This window comes from Camelus bactrianus, chromosome 32, assembly GCF_048773025.1.
Source record: "Camelus bactrianus isolate YW-2024 breed Bactrian camel chromosome 32, ASM4877302v1, whole genome shotgun sequence".
Classification (NCBI taxonomy): Eukaryota; Metazoa; Chordata; class Mammalia; order Artiodactyla; family Camelidae; genus Camelus; species Camelus bactrianus.
Genome location: NC_133570.1, coordinates 6,288,941 through 6,312,690, shown reverse-complemented (window position 1 = coordinate 6,312,690; position 23,750 = coordinate 6,288,941). Strand labels below are relative to the sequence as shown.

Here is a 23,750-nt window from a genome sequence, read left to right as displayed (position 1 = left end):
CCATGTGATTTTGTAGCATTACAATAAAAGCAAAACCCGGTGGATGGTGAGAAGGTCCCCCACTGCAGCTCTGGCCCCTCCTGCACCGCCATGTGGCCCTGACTTTGTGCAGGACTTGCTCACAGGGATGGTTGCCTCCCATGGTCATGAGAGCTGCATTCATTAAGCACCAGCTGGATACTGTGGGCGGGTGGTGTTGGCCTGGGTCCTGGCTGAGGACGCCAGTTTGCCGCGTCCCTGACTTTGGGAGGCTCTGGCCCGTGGCAGAGACTCTGAGGGGTCAGCCCACAGGTGAATTGCAACTTTGTCTTGACTTGTCTTAGCTCGTGGTCAGGCTGGAGCCAGAACCATCTGGGGCCCTTTCCCCCCAGCAACTTGGGCAGTTCCCTCCGTCTCAGATCAGACTCCCTCCCCGAGTGGAGTTTTTTCTTTTTTCCCTGTCCAGTCTCACTTCCTCCTCTCCTCTTGTACCTTAAACTCGGCCCTGGGTGAGCCGCTGACGGGGGCAGTGGGTGTGGGATGATTGTTCTAGCGAAGCCTGTACCAAACCTCACCCCACTGACCGACCTGGAGGCAAACGTTCTCTCCTTTTTGTTTCGTCTGACTCTCCTCCCCACTCTGTTCCTTTTTAACGTGTTTCACGGTTTTTACCAGGATTAGTTGCTCAGCGAAATAAAATTCCTGATATGGAGAGAACAAATCATTAAGGTCTTGTTTGCTTAACAGCAACAGCAAAAGCCTGAGTGGGCAGGCTCACTCTCTCCTGTGCACTCTGTGGTCTGTCCCCAGGTCTCAGTCTCTGGGTGAAGGTCCCTTCCTTCCAGACCTGTCTCTGGATCTCTCCCTTACTCTCCCACTCTTGTCTCCACCCCCTGGATCTCTGTCTCAGGCATTCTGTTTTATCTGCTCTGTCTCTTCCAGGGGACTGTCTGTCTGCGGAGCTGTGAGAGCTGCTTCATCAAGGAGCAGTCATGCCCAAGGATGGGAAATGTCGGCTTTACTGGCAGTCACTGGGCACCACCTGTGTGCTGGGCCCTGCGCGGCAGTGACTCAAACTTGACCCTTTCCCTCCAGGCAGATAAGCAGGTGCACTAGGATGCCAACACAGTTCGGAGTTAGGGGAGAGATGTGTTTTGATGGTAGGGGTCAAGGAGGCTTCTAGGATGGTGGAGGAAGCCGGAGCATGGGACTGAGAGGCTCACTTTTCCTTTTTGGTGCTAAGGAGTGGCTGGAGGTTTCTGAGCCAGGACTGTGCTGGACTGGGGGGCAGTGTTGCCAGTGAATGGCATGGGTTGGAAAAAGCCAGACTGGAGGTGGGGGCAGGGCCACTATGGAACTGGACATTAGGTCAAGCGGGAGGCCAGGAGTTGGCAAGAGGGCCCGTGTGCCCTCAGGTAATGTGAAGGTAACCAGTACTGCAGCCAGGTGGAATGGGGACAGGTTGGGGCGAGGAAGGCAGGCAGAGAAAGCTCTGGTTCAGGTCCAAGTCTGGACCAAGGCAACAAGTGTCATGGAAGTCCATGGTTTGGCTGAGGAGGGATTGCAGATCCTAAAAGCCAAGTTTACCCCCCACCTGCCTGGTGATGCACTGCATATTTCCCTCCAGGGGCTCACAGTAGCTGCTGGCTGCCTTTGCCAGTTGTATCCCCTCTCTTTCCATTAGGGGTCTCCCTCACCCACTCTCAGTCCCAAGGGTGGCCATGTGACCCAGGTCCCTCCCCCTGGCAACAGAAATTGGTATAGGAATCATCACATGACCCAAAGTGACCCAATAAGAGTCGGCCCTGGGATTTTTGTGGGAACTGTTGGGAAAGAGTTCTGCTAGAGTGCTGGCTGGAGTTGTTAAATGGAGCTGCTGGGGCCACCTTCACTCCAAGGTGGGGAGAAGCCTGCCTGAGAATGAAGCCAGCTGAAAGACGGTGAGTGTGAGCTTCCTGGGACAGCGTCTGAGCACATGGTCCCAGCTAGCCCTGAAACCAGCTTTTCAGTTTCATGAGCCAATGAAAGTCCGTGATCGTTTAGGTCAGGTTTCCCTGGGTCTTTCCCCACCTGAGCCCCTACCCCTCCATCCAAGGGCTTGGAGCGCCCCCTGGACAAATCCAGAAGGAGGGCTGTTGGCCAGTAGAGTAGCTCTGGCTCCTGACAGGGTATCCTTCTCTTGGAAGGAGTGTGTCTTTCCTCCAAACTTTGCCTTTTCAGTGCTCTCATGTGACAAACTTGGACATTTTGCAGCTGAGGACAAGGAAATAAGCAGAAACTAACATGAACCTGTTTTGGACTTCCGAAGCAGCCTCTTCTAAAATCCTCAGAGTTCCAGCACTCCAGAGCTGTGTGACCTCAGGTAAATATCTTAACCTCTCTGGGCCCTGGCTTCCCCATCTGTAAAATGGGAAAAATAATAGTGCCCACTTAAGTTGCCGTGAGGATGAACACATGTGAATTAATCTGTGTTGAGTACTCAGGACAAGCCCTGGCACATGGCAAATATCAATAAACGTTAGCCACTATTGTTAATACTACTGTAGTTGTTACCCCAAGCACACCTAGACTCCATCTGGACTCCAGCCGCTAGAAAACGCAGCACAGGGAAAGGCAGAATCGCCCACCCTCAGCTGCTTTGGGCTTGCTCTCTGAGTTAGGCGTTGCTCTCTGAAGACTCATCTCTTTCCCAAACGCTGGAGTTACCCACCCAGCTTGCCCCAGATGATCCATGGCCTGAGTCGTGCCTCGGGGGATGAGGACAAGCCCACCAGGAAGCAGGCAGAGGGGACGACTTGCCCGGCCAAGGGAAGGGCTTGAGCAAAGGGCTGGAAGCTTGACGGCACATCCTTGCCGCAGGCACTGGCTGCTCAGGAAAGCAGGCCCAAGCAGGGAGCCTCAGGGCCGGAGCCTCACAGGAATAGTTCGCTGGGGACTCATTCTTCCAGCCTCTCTGCATCATTGCTCTCCCTCCACAGGCTCTTGGGGGAAAGGCCTCCGAGAGGCAAGGACCAGGATGTGGTGCCAGGCCTGTGGGTTTTGTCTCCTGGGATTCCCCTGGGATCCTGGTGCCCTAGGATGCACTGGGTGACTTGGAGTCAGCGGCTTTCTCGCTTGAAACTTGGGCGGAAATAACAATCTGCAAACAAACAAAAAGCAAAATAACAAATTGCTTTTCATCAGAGAATCTGAGGAGACTCTTAAACCCCGCTCTTTTCTCCCTTAGGGCTCCCTCAGTTATGAGCTCATTTGACCTCCTTGCCACCATGAATGGTAGTTTACAGCAGGGGCCAACCCTCCCCCCATTATACAGACTGGAAAACTGAGGCCAGGGATGTGACTGCAGGACCCAGCCTGTCTTGCACTAGACCAGGAGTCAGCAGATCCAGCCTGTTAGCTGTTTTTGTAAATAAAGTTTTATTAGCACACAGCCACACTCATTCTCTTAGATACTGTCCCTGACTGCTTTCATGATACAACAGCGGAATTGGGTAGTTGCATCAGAGACTGTATGGCTTGCAAAGTCGAAAATATTTACCATTTGGCCGTTTACAGAAAAAGTTTGCCAACCCCTGCAAGTAACCGCTAATTTCCCGCTGAAAAACTGAAATTAAAAGAATATGATAGTATTAATGGTAATAATACCTATTACGTGCCAGGCACCATGCAAGACTTCTCTGAAGTTTTTCATTGGAAGGGTGTAGCTCAATGAATTTTCACTGAATACACCTGCAAAACCAGCACCTGGGTCAAGAAACAGAATCTTATCAGCCCCCCAGGAGCCCCTCTCCTGTCCCTTCCAGTCACTACCCCTTGGAAGGTAACTGGTACCTGATGTCTCTCTGCACAGACGTCTTCTAAACATTAAAGTTTCCTGAACTTTTTTCAAAATGTAGACTAGATAAACAAGATTATATGGTATAGCACAGGGAAATATATACAAGATCTTATGGTAGCTCACAGCGAAAATAAAAACATGACAATGAATATATGTATGTTCATGTATAACTGAAAAGTTGTACACTGGAATTTGACACAACACTGTAAAATGACTATAACTCAATAAAAAGATGTTAAAAGTTTTCTGAACTTTACATTCATGGACTCGTACAGAATGTGTTCTTCTGTGTCTGTTTCTTTCACTCAGTGTGATGTTTGTGAGATTCCTACATATTGCTGTGTGTCATTGGAGTCTGATCTCAGTGCTGGAGGATAGTCCATGCTGGGGGGACATGGCATTCTGCTGCTGGGCGCTCGGTCTGTTTCCAGTCACCATGGAGTATTACGAACATGCAGGATATTGGACTGAGTTTACCCCGGCTTCAACCCTGAGAGGGGGACCAGTTAGCCTCATTGTATGGATATGAAGACAGGTTAGAAACCACGGTGCCGTGAGGAGACAGGGCAGGCGGGGAAAGCCCTCCGCACGGGTGTCCTTGCTCTCCTGGCTTTCTGGCTTCCCTGTTAAGATTCTGGGTTAAAATCCCGCTGTGACTGTATGATCCCACTTATATGAAATTTCTAGAAAAGCAAAACTGGAGACAAGGTCGAAATCTGAGGCTGGGAGCAAGGATTAACTGCAAGAAGGCACGAACGAGGGAATGATTTGCGGTGACCTGATTGTGGGGATAATTACACAACTGTATGAACTTACAAAGCCCATTGAATTGTACACTTGAAATTGGTGAATTTTATGGGTGAATTTTATGGGATGTAAATTATACCTCAATAAAGCTAAAAAAAAAATAATAATTCCAAAGAGGGGAGGGTACAGCTCAGTGGTAGAGTGCATGCTTAGCATGCATGCAGTCCTGGGTTCAATCCCAGTAGCTCCATTAAAAGATACGTAAATAAATAAGCCTAATTGCCTCCCCCCAAAATAAAGAATAAAAAAAAAATCCCAAACTGCCAGACGTCTATTTCTTCACCCTCTGTGCTTGGATTTCCCTTACAGGTGTAAGGCTGGCTGTGCAAACTGTCCCAGGCTGTTCAGCACGGAACGCTTCCAGCTCCCCACCAGCACGGCCTCTCCCTGTAAAGGCAGGGGGATCTCCCTGGCCAGAGGTGACATCTGAAGCAATCGGGATCCTGTTTGGCTTTGCTGTATCGGACCTGCCGCCCGATGGGGGCCAGAGAGCCACGCGCAGCGGATGCACCAGCCCTAAACTGTTTCTTCAAGTAGTCCCCAGAGATGGCCGCTGCCTTTCAGTCTCTGCACTTGTTTATTTTCAAAGGGATGTTGCCAGACCGCTCGGCCACCCCTGCCCTTTCATGGTTTGTTTTATGCAAGGGAGTTCAGGAAGAAAGAGAGGAGGTAAAGTGACCTGAAAACAATTATTCTGACAGCAAAGGATGGCAACAGGCCCCAGCTGTTAGGTTTGAGGGATGTGTAGGGCCAGGGTGCCCCCTTGCTGCCCCCAGCCCCCAGAACACCAGGAATCCTAATTGTGTTAATAATCATTGCAAATATTCAACAATTGACATGGGAATAGTTGGGCGTCCACGTGCAAAAGGAATGAACCTCGGCCCATACCTTACATCTTATTGCAAAATTCACTCAAAATGGATCATAGACCAAAATGTCACTCTAAAAATGCTAGAGGAAAACACAGGAGAAGATCTTTGTGACCTGGGATTAGGCAAAGCTTTTTGAGACATGACATCAAAGCGCTAACTATAAAAGAAGAAGAACTGATGAATTGGACTTCATCAAAATTAAAAATTTCTGCTAAAGACACTGTTAAGAGAATGAAAAGACAAATCACGAGCTGGCAGACAATCTTTGCAAAACCCTTATCTGATAAAGGACTTGTGTCTAGAATATATAAAGAACTCTCAAAACTCAATAATAAGAAAGCAAAACCCCCTGCCCCCCGCCTCTGGAAAAAAAAAAAAACCTAGCAAAATATTTACAAAGACATTTCATCAAAGAAAACATATGGAAGGCAAATAAGCACACGAAAGATGCTGAACACCATGAATTATTAGAGCAATGCAAATTAAAACTACAATAAGATGTCACTATAGACCAGTAGAAGGGCTAGAAAGACCAGAATACCAACTACTGGTGAAGATGCAGAGCAACTGGAAGTCTCCTCCGTTGCTGGTGGGAGGGTGAAATGGTACAGCCATTTGGAAAATTACTTGGCAGATCCCTAGAGAGTTAAGCCTAAACCTCTCGTACAACCTGGCCATCCCACTCCTAGCTATTCACTTAAGAGAAATTAAAATGTACAAAAGCCTGCTGTGAATGTTTCTAGTGGCCCCGTTCGTAATCACCAGAAACTGGAAACAACCAGAATGGCCTTCTAGTGATGAGTGGATAAACAAACTGTGGTACAGTCATAAAATGAAGTCAGCAATAAAAAGGAATGAACTACAGATACCCTCGGCAAGAGGGAAGCATCTCAGAGGTGTGATGCTGAGTGAAAGAAGCCAGACTCAAGGCTGCTTCCTGAATGATTCCACTTATGTGACATCTGGTAAGGGTAAAACAACAGGGACAAGAAGCAGATCCGGGGTGGACAGGGGCTGGGGGGGAGAGGGGTTGACTGCCAAGGGGCAAGAAGGAGTTTGTGTGAGAGAGGGTTGGAACTAGTCCACATCTTGACCGTGGTGGTGATTACATGACTGTATATGTTTGTCAAAAGCGGTGAAATTGTATACCATAAAGAGAAAAACTTTATGTACATGACACCCCCAGCAAAACAAAAAGAAACAAAATGATAATAAACCACACAGCACCACATGCACTTTTTGAAGCACTTTACATGCATGAACTCAATCCCCACAACGACCCAAAGAAGCAGGTATTAATTATCCCCAAATTGTGAAAGTTTCATCCCCAGAGCTCTCTCACCTTCTTAATTTCCTCCCCCTGTGGTCTGATCCCTCGTGCCCTCTGCCTTCTGTAAATGTCAACTTCTCCCATGGCTGTCTTCTCTCTCCCACAGCCACAGCAGGAAAAGCTTCCCCCAACTTCCTCCACTGAGGGGCACACAGCTAATAATAAGGTTTAGCAGAGATTTCAAACTCAAATGCCTACAGGAACCAGACAGGTAATGTAAATTAGCAAAACACAGTGGGTCAATAGGGAGTGGTGCGGACTGTGGAAAACTGGAGAGCCGTGCTGTGTCTAAGGAGATAGTCACTCCTTAGCTCTAGCTTCTACCATGTGGAAATAATAAGGGCCCAGTGTTGTCAGATCTTCTGATAGTTTAAGAAAATCCTAACACTTGCGTTTATGTGAAATGTCATGATTTTTAAACTGTTAGCCAAGAAGTCAAATTTTATTTAGATATTAGTTTTTACTATTGTGAAGGCATGTTAACCCCCTTTCTTTTCCTCTGAAATCACCCACAAACACAAGAAGGTAAGATGCAGAAGTAGAAAATCCGTATTTTGTAAAATAAGGCAATATCTGGAGCCCCAAACCACAATATTCAAAAGTGGACAGGAGGCTGGGGGAATGGAAATGAACTCTGCAAGGTGGAGGAAGTTCAGACTCCAGCGCCCCAGAAGCAGGCCAGTCCTCGCCCGGAACCCCTGGAAGTCTCGGGATTCGGAGGCATTAGGTGCTGCAGAAAGCAGAGGACTGAAAATGGAGTTTGGTTGAAAGTCTGTATGTGAAATAATCAGGCCTCTACCCCAGCTGACTGCCCCTCTGTCCCTTCCACCACAGACAGGATGTTTAGCATCTGGAGAAATTAAATCAGAGAAGCTCCAGAATCAGGGGCAGAAGGCACAGAGGAGCGCAGGGAGTGAGATGCTGCCTGGGAGCTCAGCGGCAGTGAGCAGAGGGAACAGCGGGACTGCTGCTCCTTCCCTGGCCTTGCTCCAGGGATCCAGCCGCAGGCTTACACCCTCCCAGAAGGCAACTGGAGGTCATCTGTGCAGTCGGAACCACCAGAGAGAAAACCTCCAGATTCTGACAGGTAGGAGCCCCCAGCCTAAAAGCTGCCTGGCCACCCACTGACTCACCAGTTGATGACCATGTTCCTGCCATGCTTGCTGATCCTAGCAGTCATCCTAAAGGACATCCAGACCTTTGGGAAAGCGTCCCACGTGAAGAGAGAGCTCAAAACAAACTAATGGAATAGAAGGAGGAAGAGGAGGAGGGGAAGGAGACGAGGAAAGAGAAAAACAACGTGGGCAGCAGCAAACGATAACTTCAAATAAACTCAAAATAATATTCTTGGAGCAATGAGACTATCACATCCATGAAATTAGATGAGATGCTCTCTATATGAAGAAGTAAGACTCATAAAATAAAGACTTCTGAGGAAAAAAAAATTTAATGTGGTATAAGTTTTAAGTTTGGTAAAATGTCCCTAAAAGTAGGTCAAAGAGACAAAGATTGGAAAAAAAAAATTAGAGGGTTGACTCAGCAAGTCCATCATCTAATAGAAGTTCCAGACAGAAAGAACAGGAAAAAAAAATGAAAGGGAGGAAATAATCAATTAGATGATAGAACAAAATGTCCCTCATATGAGGACGTGAACCTCCAGGTTTAAAGAGTTAGCAGAGTACCCAATCTCACCAATTTTAAGAGAATTCCCACAAAGGCACATAATCATAGAATTCAGAACACCAATAATAAAAGCTCCCAGAGAGGAAAACAGGTCACAGAGAAAGGATCCAGTATAAGAACGACTTTGGATGCTTCCAAAGCAATGTCAGAAGCTACAGGAGAGTGGGAACAATACCTTTCAAATTCAAAGGGGAAATGATTTCCAACCTATATATTTCTCTACCTAGCCAAACTATCAAACAAGTGTGCAAGTGAAATAAAATTGCTTTGAGATGTGCAAAGTCTCAAAAAATTCTGTCTCATGACCTTTCTGCAGATGCTACTGGAGGATGTGCTCCTATGAAACAAGGAAGTACACTAAGAAAGACAAAGACAAGGGATCAAGGAAACAGTTTTATATTTGACACAAGAGAAATGAAGCAAATTTCCAAGATGATAAAGAGAGGTCCCAGGACAAGAGCTATGCCTTGAACCTAGACAACAATCAGTTCAGATTGTTAGGGCAAAGACTTTCAGTGCGAAAAATTGAGGCTGATAAGCCCTGACAGGGTTGACCCTATGAAAATTATATTGAGAGAGATTTAACAAAACTATTGGATGGTATGGGAAAACAAACCATAGGTTCAAAGAAAGCTAAGTGGGAGAAAAGTAAGGCAATTGTTAACTCCAGGAGAAACAAAAGTTTGAACAATAAAGGAAAAGAAATCATAGTGCGCAGCTTGGCTTGGGAGCACACAAAGTTTTTGTGGCCAAAATAAGAAAAACATTGAGTATGAATTTAACAAAATCAGATTTAACTACATTGGTAGAATGGTGGAGGAAAGAGGTGCATGAGAAAATAAAGTAAAATCATTCTAACATTATAAGTCAATATCTGAAACTGATGAGTCTAGAATATATATACATATATATGAGTATTTTTTAAGATTTGGAGATAAATACTAAGAATAATAACTTAAAAAATTGAAAGTGGTTACCTCTGGGGAGGAATTGGGTAGGGCTGTAAAACCAGTTCTGGTCAGTAAATAAGGGATGTGGGTGTATATGGTCCAGGTAGGGGACTGCTATTTTTAATAAGCCTCCTAACATGATTTAATTTTTTAAACTCTATAGATTATTTTGATTAAAAAAATTTTAAAAATCATAATTTTACAAATTCAGTTTTAAGTTTTATTTTATTTTTTGCTTGACACTGTTTCTTGTGTCCCATATCTTTCTCTTACTTGAATTTATTTTTTGTTTTGCTGGAGAACAACCTCCAGTCATTCTTTCAAACATGGTCTAATGAGTGAAGTGGCCATTTAGCCTTTTATTCTCCAAGATTTATGGAGGTATTATTTACATATAGTAGAATTTACCCTTTTTAGGTATACATTTTTATGAATTTTGAGATACTTAACAGTCATATAATCACCACCACCATAATCCAGAGAGTATTTTTATCACCCCAAATTGTTCCCTTGTTCCTCTTTGTGGTTAGTCCTCTCCCGTCCAGCTCCTGGCAACCACCGACCTAGTTTCTTTTCCTATCATTTTGCCTTTTCTAGATGTCATACAAATAAAAACAAACAATATATGGCTTTTTAAATCTGGTTTCTTTTACTTAGCATAATGGTTTTGAGAGTCATTTACGGGAATCTTTGAAATCCAGAGATATAGTCATCATCGGTCATCAGTGCTACTCACCAAATATTTCTAGCTGACTGTTTTCCAGTCATATGATGGGATTGTACTTCCCAGCTTCCTTGTACTTGGGTGGGGCCATGTGATTAGTTCTGGCCCCTGAGTTGTGAGTCCATGTCACTTCTGGGTCAGACCATTTAATTGACCCCATTTAGCCCTCTCTTCCTCCTGCCACAGTGATGGGCAGCATTTGCCATGGTGGCTGTTCTGTCAGCCTGAATCTGGGAGTGACTCTGACCAGCAGAGCCCACTCCCAACCTGTAACAGACAATCGCCAATAGACAGGTTGCTTGAACCAGAAGCACACCTTTGTGGTTTTAAGCCATCGAGATGTGGGTGTGGTTTGTTACCACAGCACAATCAGCTTATGTTGACCCACATAGAAGGTTTGCTTTTTTGCACCAGGAAATTTTCTTTTATTGCTACTTTAATTACTTACTCTCTCCAATTTTCCCTCTCTCCTTTACTTTCTTCTTCTTTTCTGGAACTGTTAGGCAGGTGCTGGAACTTTTGGAAGAATCCTCCATGTCACTTAAGTTCCCTTTGTCCTTTTGGCAGTTTTCTGGGAGAAAGTCTCAGATTCATCTTTTAGTTGACAACTGTGTTTTCTAGGCTTATTTATTTAGCTGTTCAACTCAGCTTTTTAAAAAATCATTATTTTATATTTATATTTATTTTCCAGGGCTCTGTTTATTTTCCATAGTGAGTTGTTGCTTAATGTGTGCAGAATCTTCCATATTCTTTCTAGGCTATTAATTATTTTTACAGTCTTCTCTTTTTTCTGTTAACTTTTCCCCCTCACTTGTTCTTAGGCAGCTTTCTTCCAGAGTGCTGCCTTCCTTAATTGTTTGCTGAATTTTGCTGATCTGTAATACTTTGTATTTGGGAACTGCTATTTGCCTGGTTGCTCATTTGATTACCATGGGGCGCTGCTTCTGATTTTTGGAGAGCAGATGGTTAGCCTATGAGAGTCTGTGTTCTTGTGGTTTGTTGGATGTGGAAGCTCTTTGTCTCTCATGGGAGTTGTTGGCCCTCCTGGGGCAGTGTCCTCCATGTCCCTCTGTGCACTACTCAGTAGGAATGAAGATGGTGGGGACAGCAGGTCGTCAGCCTCTGCAAGCATTTCCAAGCATTTTCCTCCTTCTAGCCATTGATTGTGAGCTTGGAGCAACTTCCAGATCTCATCCTTGGTGGTCCTCTGCTTCCTGCACTTGTAACTGTGCTTTTTCTCAAGTCTTGTTTCTCCCTTAATACAATCTTTAGGAACTTAGGTGAGGATTAAATAAAGCTTGTTGGTGGACAGCTGCATGTAAATCAATGAAATCAGAACACCCCCTCACACCATATACAAAAATAAACTCCAAATGGCTTAAAGACTTAAATATAAGACACGACAACATAAAACTCCTAGAAGAGACCATAGACAAAACATTCTCTGATATAAATCCTAGGAACGTTTTCTTTAGGCCAGTCTCCCAAGGCAACAGAAATAAAAGAAAAAATAAACAAATGGGACCTAATCAAACTTATAAGATTTGCTCAGCAAAGGAAACCATAAACAAAATGAAAAAACCCATGGACTGGGAGAAAATATTTGCAAACAATGTGACCGACAAGGGATTAATTTCCAAAACATACAAATAGCTCATACAATTCAATAATGAAAAAACCCAAACAACGCAATCAAAAAATGGGGAGAAGACCTAAATAGACATTTCCCAAAGAAGACATACAGATGACCAATAGGCTCATGAAAAGATGCTCAACATCGCTAATTACTAGAGAAATGCAAATCAAAACAACGAGATAGCACCACACATGAGTCAGAATGGCTACCATTAAAAAGTCTACAACTAACAAATGCTGCAGAGGGTGTGGAGAAAAGGGAACCCTCCTACACTGTTGGTGGCAATGTAAATTGGTGCAGCCACTATGGAAAACAGTATGAAAGTCCCTTAAAAAACTAAAACTAGACTTACCATATGATCCAGTAATCCCACTCCTGGGCATATATCTGGAAAAGATGAAAATGCTAATTCAAAAAGACACATGCACCCCAGTGTTCATAGCAGCACCATTTATAATAGCCAAGACATGAAGCCATAGAAGCAACTTAAATGTCCATCAACAGATGAATGGATAAAGAAGTTGTGTATATAAATACAATGGAATACTACTCAGCCATAAAAAAAGAAAACGCGATTTGCAGCAACATAGATGGAACTAGAAGTTATCATACTAAGTGAAATAAGTCAGATAGAGAAAGACAAATATATGATATCACTTTTATGTGGAATCTTAAAAAATAATACAAAGGAACTTATTTACAAAACAGAAGTAGATTCACAAACATAGAAAGCAAATGTATGGTACCAAAGGGGAAGGAGTGGGGATAAATTAAGAGTTTGGGATTAGCAGATACAAACTACTATATATAAAGTAGATAACCAACAAGGTCCTGCTGTATAGCACAGGGACCTATGTTCAATATTTTGCAACAAGCTACAATGGAAAAGAATATGAAAAAGAATATATATGTCTACGTACAACTGAGTCACTTGCTCTACACCAGAAACTAACAAAACACTATAAATCAACAATACTTCAACAAAGAATAAAATAATAAAATAAAAAACAAAGCATGTCTGTATGGCTTAGAGGTTGCCAGTTTGCAACACCAGCCTTAAGAGTTTATCTCCTCCCAGGAAATTACTGTTTATTTTTTTAATTAAAAAAAAAGTATACATTCTTCCACATAGATGTCTTTTATGTGAAGAAACCAAAGAGAAATAAAGAATACACTTCAAAAAATATACATATACAAATAATAGTCTCTTTTGGAAATTAGAAAATACAGGTAAGCATAAAGAAGAAAAAATTCACCCACCCAGAGATAAGCAGTGCTAACATTATGGTCCACTTCCTGACATACACACATAAATATATGAGTTTTTTAAGAAATTGTTATCAAACTACTGAGAATTTTTAGAAGTTGTTTTTTCACCCAACACCATCTCATGGACATCTTTCCATGTCAGTAAACATGCATTTCCATCATTTAATACATAGTGTTCCATTATATTCGGGACTAAAATATATTCAATGAATTCCCTCTTGTTAGACATTACGTTGTTTCTAATGTTCACTCTTTATAAATGATGTTGTAATCATCATCCTTGTACACATAGCCTCAGGATAAAATTATAGAAATAGAATTGCTGTGTGAAATGTGTCCAGGCATTTAAGAGTTTACTAAGGACAACAGTCTTCAGACAAAGGAAGGCAACTCAAAGGGTGGACTTTCAGACACTTGCAACCAGATTTGAGAGCAGTGGTTTGGGCCAGGGAGGAGATCTCAAACTCACTCCAGCTGCCATTCCATCTGGCCTTTACCTCCTTAGAGACATCTAGGGAAGGAGTTAGCGCAGACACTTTAGTAAAAGCCCTTTGTCCCTTTCACTCCCTACATGCTCCCCTTCAGGAGGCCCTTATCAGGAGGAAGGTAGGGTAGGGCGCTGAGCCCGCACCCAAATCCGGAAGTGAAACTGTCTTCAAAGCCGAGCACAGGAGCAGCTGTGGAGGACCCTGGAGGCCCTGCTGAGACTAGGGTGGGAGCTGCACTTAGGGGCCTCACTGGCCCTCTTGGTGCCCAGCCACCACCCCAGTTCCCCACATGGCCCCCACCCTAGGCTGGCTTTGAGTCCCCGACACTTTGACAGCTTTCTGTAAGTGTCAACTATTACATTGAACCATAGGAAATTGCTGTTTCCATAGGTCAAAAATGGTTGCGTATGGGGCAATTTCTAGGTGTCTCTGGTCTGGCTGATTCAATTCCTTCAGTCTGTAGTACATTTATTTAGTGCTCATTCTTTGCTAGGCACTGTGCTAAGCAGTTCGCAGTCTTTTTGTAATTGTCACAATTCGTTCCCCACTTGACAGAGAAGAAGACTATGGCTCAGCATTTGCCCTTTTGGAATTGTTCAGGGGCTAGCTCGCCCTCCTTACGATCTTAACAATAATGACAATATTTTGAGTCGTAGTTAAAGGAGCTGGTGGCTGGCTCTGCTACTTACTAGTGTGATCTCCTTAATAAGCTTAACTAAAGTGTCAGTTTCCACCTCTGTGGATGTGACAAGTGTTCGTGATCTTGCTTTCGCGTTAGAAAAATCCCTTTACTATTCAGCGACTCAGTCTTCTCACCAATAAAATGGGGACTAAACCCACAGCGCCCAGCAACATCTGGGAAGAGCTGTTAGAACACATTTCCGGGCCCAGCAGGAGAAAGCCGGGCCTGGGAAGGGGGAAGAAGCGCCACCCCCACCCACCACGTGGAGGGCCCGCCTGGCCTGCAGCAAGGCTGCAGAGCGATTCCCCGGAGCGCGGGGCGGGGTGGGGTCGGCACAGCCCGCTCGGCCAACGCCTCTCCTAGGCCGAGACACTAGCGAGCGGCACCACCTGGCCACCAAGTCCCGCATCACCCTGGAGGGAAGGGGGCGGCGGGGGCGAACGGGGGGCGGGGCCTGGGCGGGGCCTCCGACTACCCCTCCCCCCTTTTTTTGTCCGCCCAGCTATGGAAAGGATCCCCTGCGCCTTTAAGAGGCCGACGCGGGCACCCGATTGGTCGAGACGCGCGGGTGACGTCACGCTGGGGCTGGCGCCGAGGCGGCCCCGTCGGTCCGCGCCCTCCCCCTCCCGCCCCGCCGCGAGCTCGCGGACAGTCGGCGCGCGGGCCGGGCCGGGCCGGCGCCTAGTCAGCGTAGCTCCTCGCGTCGCCCTGAGCTCCGGGGGATGCCCCCGGCGGGGCCCCCCCATGGCCGCCGACGTCTTTATGTGCTCCCCGCGCCGGCCCCGCAGCCGGGGCCGCGCGGTGCTGCTGAAGCCCCAGGTGCCGGAGGACGACGACGACTCGGACACGGATGAGCCGTCTCCGCCGCCCGCCTCCGGCGCGGCCACCCCGGCCCGGGGCCACGCGAGCGCCGCGCCACAGCCGCCCCGGGCCGGGTCGGGCCGCGAGGAGCCTCCGCGCCGCCAGCAGATCATCCACAGCGGCCACTTCATGGTGTCGTCGCCGCACCGCGAGCACCCGCCCAAGAAGGGCTACGATTTCGACACGGTCAACAAGCAGACGTGCCAGACCTACAGCTTCGGCAAGACGAGCTCCTGCCACCTGTCCATCGACGCTTCGCTCACCAAGCTCTTCGAGTGCATGACCCTGGCCTACAGGTAGGGACCGGGCCGGCCCCACCTCTCGAGTGGGGCTCTCTTGGACAAAACAGGCGTGGAGGGCTGGGCCGCCTGGGCACCTCTTGGCTTCACGCGTTACCGCTGGGTCTTCCCCCTTCGGGTCTTACCCTTTCGGGAAGGTTTATGGGTCTGGGGTCCCCAGTGGAGGTGAGAGGGGAGGGGGCCCTGGCCTCTTCCCTGTCAGCAGAGCTTGGGTTCTTCCGGCTTCACGTTCCCCATCCAGGCCCTCCCCTCCAATGTTCCGAGGCCACCGATTTCGATCAAGAAAAAGGTGTAAATACAGGCTGCACCTTGTGTTTCTCGCCTTTACCTACTTCTTTCCCCCAAACGCTTTGTGTGTTTTCAGCAATAGCGCCTGGTGGTTAGGACCACCTGTCCAGGGGTGGCTTAAAGCACTGGTTTCCGTATTTAATGGTTGTGGAAAATCTTGGAGTCTGTTTCTTCCTTTATAAAGAGAGGATGACAGTAGTATCTGCCTCCACTGGCTGCTGTGGGGATGGAACGAGGTAGATTAAGTGCTTATTCCAGTGCCTGGCACATAATTAGTTGCTCCATACATTTTAGCTGCTTTTCTTATTGCCCCAGCAGAGGAAGGCTGGGTCCCCTCACATCCCCTTTATTGGGAAGCCCTCCCCCTACTTGGGAGGGGCCCTAGGTGCCTCCTAGGAAGACTTGGAGCCACAGCTGTTGGAGGCACAGTCGGTCCTCCTGGCAAGTTGGAGGATTCTCAGGCTGGCCCTGAAACACTATATGGAGATGTCAGTGTTCAGGGCAGGCATCCCAGACACCATCCTGACCTGTGGATTCAGCTCTAGGCTGAGATCTCTTTTTTTCTAAGTCACAGAAATGCCTGATCCTAACACGTTAAAATGTGTTTCCACTCTGCCTTTCTCAGTGTGTTTGTTGGGTCTTTGCCTCAGATAACTTCTCCCTCAGCAACAGAACTTCTTTGGACTAGCTGCGATGCAGAGCAGCCCAGCTCTGCACAAAGCTCATGATAGGATCACCGAAGAAGAGTGCAGGTTGTTGCATTAGTAACTGGGCTGGCTGGGGCCCTCTTAGGTCTACTCAGCAGGCAGCCCAGGGAAAGTTTCCTAGGAGACTCCAGAAACAGTGTAAAGCAGAGTAGGAACTCCCCCTCCCCCCACACACACACCCCTTTTTTTTTGGAGAGCAGTGAGCCCCAAATATATCCAGGTTAAAACGTTACACATTTACCTGAAGTTGAAACACTAAATATACGTGGCTCCGGGTGGCATTTTCCCCCTCTGGAATAAGTGATCAGTCAACTTGTTCCTTTGTTATGTTCCCGAAACGCACCCCTACTTCCCCTCCTCTGCCCCCATTTCCTCTCTTATGGTTTGTTTGCCACATGGCTGCAGTACAGTACCCAGAGCTCCCCTCCCACTCCCCTTGCCTGGCACATTGGTTAGGCTCTGCTCTGATTCTCTGGTCTTGCCAGTTTGAGCTGGCACTGAGCGTGTGAAGTTTTTGGGTTTTTTTTGTTTTTTTTTTTCAGAAAACCAAATGGTCTTGAGATTGCAGCCCTCTGCCCTCTTTTAGCCCTGCTTACTCAGTCTCACATTTGAGCACTTCATTGAAATCAGTCAAGTAGGTTGCAGCATATGCTACAGTGTGAGAAAGCCCTTTCAAACAAAATAGAGGTGAAAGACGGGAATGTGTTTTATTAAGAGAACTTAATCCTCGTCTTTATTTTAATATAAACTTCTCCATGTACAGGGAATGGATAATTGAGTAGCAGGAGGCATGGGCTAGAAAGTTCTCACCTAAGCTCTGCTAAAGGAAACTAAACCAGTCTCCCCTTTGCCCTCAGTATGGATAACCTAAAGGCTTATTATTAAATAACACCAAAGAATTTGATTAATGGTACTTTTTTTCACTTCTTTCAAGAATATTTTGGCAACAGGCCATTGCTCATTTAACTTTCTTGATTGCAAAATGCGTTAGTTTGGTTTGGGGCTCACCTTGCTCTTCAAGACCTTCAGTCCCACTGGCTCTCCTGCTTTGCTGTTGTTTCCTGTACCCAAGTGCTATGACTGCAGGTCCCGGATGTGTGTCCACCTAGTAGTTTCTCACAAAGATGCTCTTTGTCTGTGTGAGGCTGATTCGGATGATCTGGGAGTTTAGTTGGCGGTGTGGAACTTTGGTACAGATTGGCAGAGGAATGACTCAAAACCAGTTGCCTGTGGCCCAGAAAGCAGCATGGGAAGAGGAGTGAGTTCCTTATCTCAGCTGTCCTGTTGTGACTGCTAGCTGGCTTTCAGAGAAGTAGGGTTGGAATATGGGGAGCAGGGAGGGGAGAAGACTTAATCCTCAAAGGTGACCTAACTTCCTTTTCAGTGGGGTGTGAGCCTTCACTGCTGTTTTCCAGCTTTTCTCCTCCTCCCAGGGCTGAGAGGAAGGCCAGCGGGGCCTCCTCTTCTGGGTGACTGTTTCTGGCCTAGGCTCTTTCTAACTCCAACTTCCTGTCTGTCCCCTGGCCTCTTCGTTCTAGCCGCCTAACTCTCCCTGGTACACTCTGTGCCTTTTTTTTTTTTTTTTTTGGTTTGGTTTCCTGTTAACTGCTGCCTCCCAGCTGTTTCCAGATGAGGTTCAACAGCTCTTTGGGGGAGGAACTAAGTGCAGGGGAAGTTGTGGTTGTTTTTCCCCGGTCGTGTGAAGTGGTCTAAGGATTCTGAATATGTGATCTGTTCCTGAACTTGCAGAATCTTGAACTCCTGAAGGTCTCTGGCAAGACTGACTTTGGGTGGGGGGGCAGGGTCCTTGAGGAATCTGGACTAGGTGTGAGTGTGCCCCACGGCCCACCTGGGTAAGTGGCATTGCAGATGGGATTCCAGCTGCATGCAGCTGGCCTTAAGTCCGTGTCCTCCCTGCTCTGTGAGGCTACGAAGCCCTCTAGTGAACTGTCTTGATTTGGTCTTGCAACGGGTGCTCCATGACTGGGACGTTTGGGGAAGAAGTGACCTTTCCCTGGGGCAGCACTGAGGGGATAGAAGACCGCAAAGAGGTTCCCGGCCTTTACCGAAGCTTCCTGTCTGCCGCTGTGGAATGGGGAGGGTGGAACGCCTCTGCAGGGTGGACGTGAGGGTAACAGACGGTATTTGTGAATGTCTGGTACCTGGCAGATAGGAGGCAAGAGGAGCTTTAACAGACGGAAGCCAGGCCTGCGTCTTCACTCAGCTGACTTTTGTGAGGAGCCTGAGGTTCCCGTCTGCAAACTGAAGGAAATAATGTGTCTGACTGGGGTCTTTAATGTAGCTTTTTGATACCAGCTTGACAAGTGCTAAGTGGACGCGTTCTTGGTTTGCCCAGACTCTCTAAGGCCCCACAATGGAGCTATGTGCTCCAGAATGTAGTTCATGGTTCTTGCCCTGTTAACGTTTTAAGGAATGTCACACATGTAAATCACCCACACAGATTCTGAACACATCCAGGAGATGGCTTTTTGTGTTTAGTTTTGGTTTCACTTCTCTACCTTTGTATGTAACTCTTTATTGGGGAGTCTTGGTGTGAATGTCTAGGGGTGGGCAAGAGATGGTCTTTTTTTGTATTTAGAGATAAGCAATAGCTTTCTGGACAGTGGGTTTCTGCTTAAGTAGATCTTTGAGGGGACCTTTTAATTTGGACCTGTAAGACAGCCTTGGGATACAAGTTTCTAGAATGTAGCTGTGTAGACATATGTACAGTAACCCTCTGTTCCTGACCCAGGGTGGGGGTCTCTGCCAGACTTAAGGGATAGTATGGATTAAAAGTTTGGAGCACCTTGTCCTCCAAATTTTAAGTTTCCAGTAGAGGAACTTTCTAATTCTAGGCATGGTAACTAATTGCAAATGGGAACCATTCACACAAATGACTAGAGTGGGAGGGTATGGCTCAAGTGGTAGAGTGCTTACCTAGCATGCATGAGGTCCTGGGTTCAATCCCCAGTACCTCCTCTGAAAATAAATAAACTTAATTACCTCCCCTTGCTTAAAAAAAAAAGAAGGATCACACATAAATGGCTCAGTTGGTTTTATCCCTCTGCAGCCATGCCGAGGAGAAGCAGCCTCTTCTCTTGTACTTTCTTTAGTCTTTAATCATTGTACAGTGTTGGTGCTCCGAGACGGGAGTGAGGGTGGCAGAGATGAGAAAGACGGCCTCTGTCCCCCAGGAGCTCGCCAACTTGAGTGGGGGGCAGATAAACAGACATCTGTAGGACACCCAGGAAGGGCTGCGATAGGCAGCATGAACCAGGTGTAACGGCAGGACTGGCAGGACCGGCAGGACCAGGGGGCACCCGAGCCAGATGCCTGCGTGTTCACATGGTCCGTGTCAATGTGGACGGCTTCCCCGAACATCAGGCCTTCATACTTCTCTCCCTTTCCCCATGTTGCTGTCAAAAAGTACGGATTCCGTTCCCCAGCAGGAAGCCCCAGAGTCCCTCTCACCTGTCTTCTCCCCCCTAGTAGTCCACGACCAGATTTCCTTTTGATGTAGAGGCTGATTGGCTGGTTGCCATATTGATGGCAGGCTGAAGAAGGGTGATCAAATTGGGAGGAGCCCTTGGGCAAGAGGAGAGAAAAGAACTCACACTAACTGAGCAACTGCTACGTCCTGGATTCTCTCTACATTATCTTAAGTCACAGGAACCCCCCACCCCCCCACCAGGGGATGGTGGAATTTTTATTTTTCAAATTTAAAAAAAAAAGAAAGGAAAGAAAACCTGAGGGTAGAAGTTAATTTGTCTTGTTGCTGAGAGGTGAGGCAGTTTGTCCAAGGTGGAGTCTCTGGAGCTGAAAAGTCACCTCCCTTATTTGCTCACAGAAGCCGGCGGTTCTGTAAGAGGAGGTGGATGTGCTGGTTCCTCCAGGAACCATGGTGGGAAAATGGAAGCCTTTAGGCTGCTCCATGGCTCTCCTCGCACTGCCCTTCCCCGCTGGTGAAACCCCACCGTTCCTCCAGGACTCAACTCAAGAGCCCGTTGCCCTGTGGCCCTTCCCAGAGGCAGTGAACACCACGGCCCTCTGCAGGCCCATGACCCTCACTGCCTCTGCCTGGTGTCCTTACGTAGCCCTGACCTACCGGAATTCCTGCTGCCTTCACCTTGGACTTGCCCACGGAATCTAACAGTGCCTGGCAAATCCTGGGTGATTAGGAAATACACATGGGATTGAAAAGGGCATCTCAGGGACCTAGAAGCCGCACCATAACCTTGCCTCTGGAGAGCCGTGTTTCTCTTCAGCTGTGAAGACAAAGACAACCTCCGGGGATCGGTGCTTCAGGGGTGCCGGAGCGGAGGGGGACAGGAGGCTGAGCGCTCTTGCTGGGTGGTGTTTGTGTGGTGGCCCACACGGATTGGTGCAATAGGCGGATGAACGGCCCCGCGCAGTGTCCACGCCCTACTCCCCAGAACCTGTGACTACGTTAGGTTACATGGCAGAGAGAGGAATTATGGTTGCCGATCAGCTGCTTTTAAAACAGGGAGGCTATTTTGGATTATCTAGGTGGGCTCGGTGTAATCACCAGGGTCCTTAAAAGTAGAAGAGGAACCGGAGAGGGACAGCAGGAGAAGACGTGGCCTGATGCTGCTGGCTGTGGACATGGAGGAAGGGGCCGTGAGGGAGGGAGGGTGGCTGCCTCCGAAAGCGGGAAGAGGCGAGGAAACAGCCTCTCCCCTGGAGTCCTCAGAGGGAACCCAGCCCTGCTGACATCTTGATTTTAGCCCCGAGAGACCCACTTCAGACTTCTGACCTCCAGAGCTGTGAGATAGTAAATGTGTGTTGTTTTAAGCTACTAATTTTGCGGCCATATGTTACAGCAGCAGTAGGAAACTAATACAGGTTGGTTTCAAGTTTCCTAAGGTAATGTTTTTGAGCACACAACTCAGGTACAGAAGTCTTTCTTAACGCATCTTCCCCAACAGGAGTGCACAGCAGCCCGCCCTGAGTGTATCAGGCACCACTTCAGGGGATCAGTGACAGGAGGGCCCTCATTATAGAGGAAAATCTGTAAGGTGGGTCTTACCCTGGTTCCCTAGTACAATTCCTAGAACAGGGTGGAGTAGAAAGTTAATAGTACTTGTCTTTAAGTAAAGATTCATATATGGCTGATGAAGAATTCAGAGTGTGAGCGCCCCTTCCCCAGAGCTGAGTTACTTCTTGAGTATAACATCCACAGTTCAGACAGCAAATGTCTTATGTGGTGTTTTCCATCTTGTTGGAATTCTGTGTGTGGTTAGAATTCCAGACCACAGGCCTGGAGTTTTAGGCAGAGCCCATGTGTCTGTGTGGATCAGCGACCCTCTCGTGCTGGCCCAGGTAATGGGTTTGTTGCAAGGACCAGGAGGGGTGCTGGGACTCCCCTGAAGCCCCAGGATTCCCAGCACCGCCGGAGTCCAGAGGAGACTGGAGCTGGGGTCCAGCCGCTCGGGCCGCAGGGGGAGCTTGCCTTGCCTTCAGGTCCCCGCCGTCAGGTGACTCAGCTCCTCTCCCAGGCTCTGCTTTTCTTTGGGATCTTACTTCTCCTGCTGCCTACTCGTCTCCGCTTCAAAGCTTCTGCTCCTGGGAGCGTCTGCATCTGCCTGGCTGGAGCTTGCCCGTGGCTTTCACACACGGACCTGCTTCGAGCTGCCTGTTACCATCAGTGCTCTTTGCCAACTGTCTAATTAAATTAGCCCCGTAGCCTCCAATTCAAATATCTGAGAAGGAGAGCAGCAGGCTCCTCCCTCTCTGAGCAGAACCCCGGGGACCCCAGAGCATGAGTCTAGCCGTGGTCTTTGGACTAGATGCCCTTTCCTTCCAGAAGCATTCGTCAGGCCTCTGTTGTGTGCCAGGCACTGTTGTAGCCCTTGGGGACACAGTAGTAAACAAGGCAGATTTGTTATCTCCCTTCATGGCATTTATATTCTTTTTTTTTCCGTTCAGTTTTATTGAGCTGTAAGTGACGTTTAAGGCCTAAAGCACAATGACTTGACTTACAAGTGCTGTAAAGTCACGTGTTTATAGTCAGTGGGGAATCGGTAGGCACATCCGATTTGTGTGGTTAGTGCCGTGGAGAACGTCAGACACAGTGGAAGATGGAAGGTGATGGGGGTGAGGGAGGGTGGGCAGAGAAGTCTTCCGAGGAGGTGACATTTCAGGGTGAACTGAAACCGGAGTGGTGAGTGGGAGCCAGACTTGGATCATTATTCCAGGCGGTGGAAGAGCCTGAGGCAGAGGCCCAAGATGGAGTGGCTTTGGCACACTCTTGGGCCAGGAAGAGCCACCTGGCCAGAACGCAGAGGGCAGGCTAAGTGGTAGGAATGGTAGGAGTGAGGGGGAGCCGGCTTCTTTGGGTGACTGAGGGGATGCTCCAGCCTCAAGGTTGCCAGGTGGGGACCCGTCGATAGGAGGGCATCAGGAGAAGCGGGGGAACCACTGGGAGGCGGTGGCGCCCTTCTCGACCGAGGATGGGAGCGGTGGAGGTGATGAGAAGTGGACGGATGCAAGGTGGGTTTGGGGTTGGGGCTTGCTGATGGATTGGACAGGGGACATGTAAGAAAGAGAAGAATCAACAATGACCTGGGGCTTTGGCCTGAGCTGTGGGGCCGGGACCGAATCAAGGATGCTGAGGCCAGGTCAGTGGCGTGGCTGGCACGTGTTGCGCTGGGGACACTGCTGTGTTGTGCTGTGCGCAAAATTTGGGTGTGGTGGCTGTAGGAGGGCGGCCTCCCCAGGAACGGGCCGACAGGGGCCGGGAGTGCCCAGGGAGCAGTTCTCCACTTGGCCCTGGCCATCCAGGCACCCGGGGTTCTCTCGTCCCTGCTGCTCCATCGCGCCTGGCTGGCTGCTGTTGTGTGTGGGATGGGGGTTTCTGGCGTTTTGAGCTTGTATTTGGGATGTAGTGGTTTTTTCTGTGAAATAAATGCCATCCTATCCTGAGTGACATTTTTACTCACGTGGGTCTGGTTGTGGCTGAGGACTGCTGCCTGGTCTTGAATGCCCTAAGAGGAACCTTCTCTGTATCTAGTGTGCTTAATGTGTTCGGGGTTAGGCTGCACCATCCGAAGAACCTTTTAGAAGGAGGCCGTGTAGAAGGACTTACTCGGTAGCTCCAAAAGGGCATCCAGGATCAAAAATAATTCCAGAAGCAGAATTCCTTGTCGTCAGCTTTTGAGTTTCAGAAGTGGAAGGAAGAGGGAGTGAGGCCAAAGGGTAAAGGCTCATCGAGGGACAGCGGAGAGAGCCAGGCTGCTGGTGGGAGCAGAGATTTGGGGGGGTTAGTTGCACTGGAGAGGGGAACCCTGGGGATTTTGGTAGCACGGCTTCACTGTTGA

General features: G+C 47.8%; 2 protein-coding genes across 6 annotated transcripts in view; both read left to right on the top strand.

Annotated features, from left to right (window-relative positions):
* Positions 1-6,511, top strand: part of BCL7A (BAF chromatin remodeling complex subunit BCL7A) — a 33,065-nt gene extending 26,554 nt beyond the window's left edge. Inside the window, exons 6-8 of one of the 3 annotated variants that reach the window (XR_012503716.1) lie at positions 922-1,086; positions 2,233-2,341; positions 4,934-6,511. Coding sequence is in view for 1 of the 3 variants with exons in the window: in XM_074356754.1 (XP_074212855.1) it covers positions 922-1,086; positions 2,233-2,250 (183 nt within the window). In the remaining 2 variants the exon portion in view is untranslated. Of the gene's footprint in view, positions 1-921; positions 1,087-2,232; positions 4,069-4,933 lie in introns of those variants that run through there. The other 2 variants (XR_012503717.1, XM_074356754.1) reach the window with 2 other exon arrangements.
* An 8,369-nt stretch (positions 6,512-14,880) lies between these two features.
* MLXIP (MLX interacting protein) overlaps positions 14,881-23,750 on the top strand; it is a 53,355-nt gene continuing 44,485 nt past the window's right edge. For 2 of the 3 annotated variants that reach the window (XM_045506326.2, XM_074356487.1), the window contains exon 1: positions 14,882-15,415. In XM_045506326.2, coding sequence (XP_045362282.2) covers positions 15,003-15,415 — 413 coding nt within the window. In that variant the 5' untranslated portion in view covers positions 14,882-15,002. Of the gene's footprint in view, positions 15,416-23,750 lie in introns of all 3 variants that reach the window. The other variant, XM_074356486.1, reaches the window with a different exon arrangement.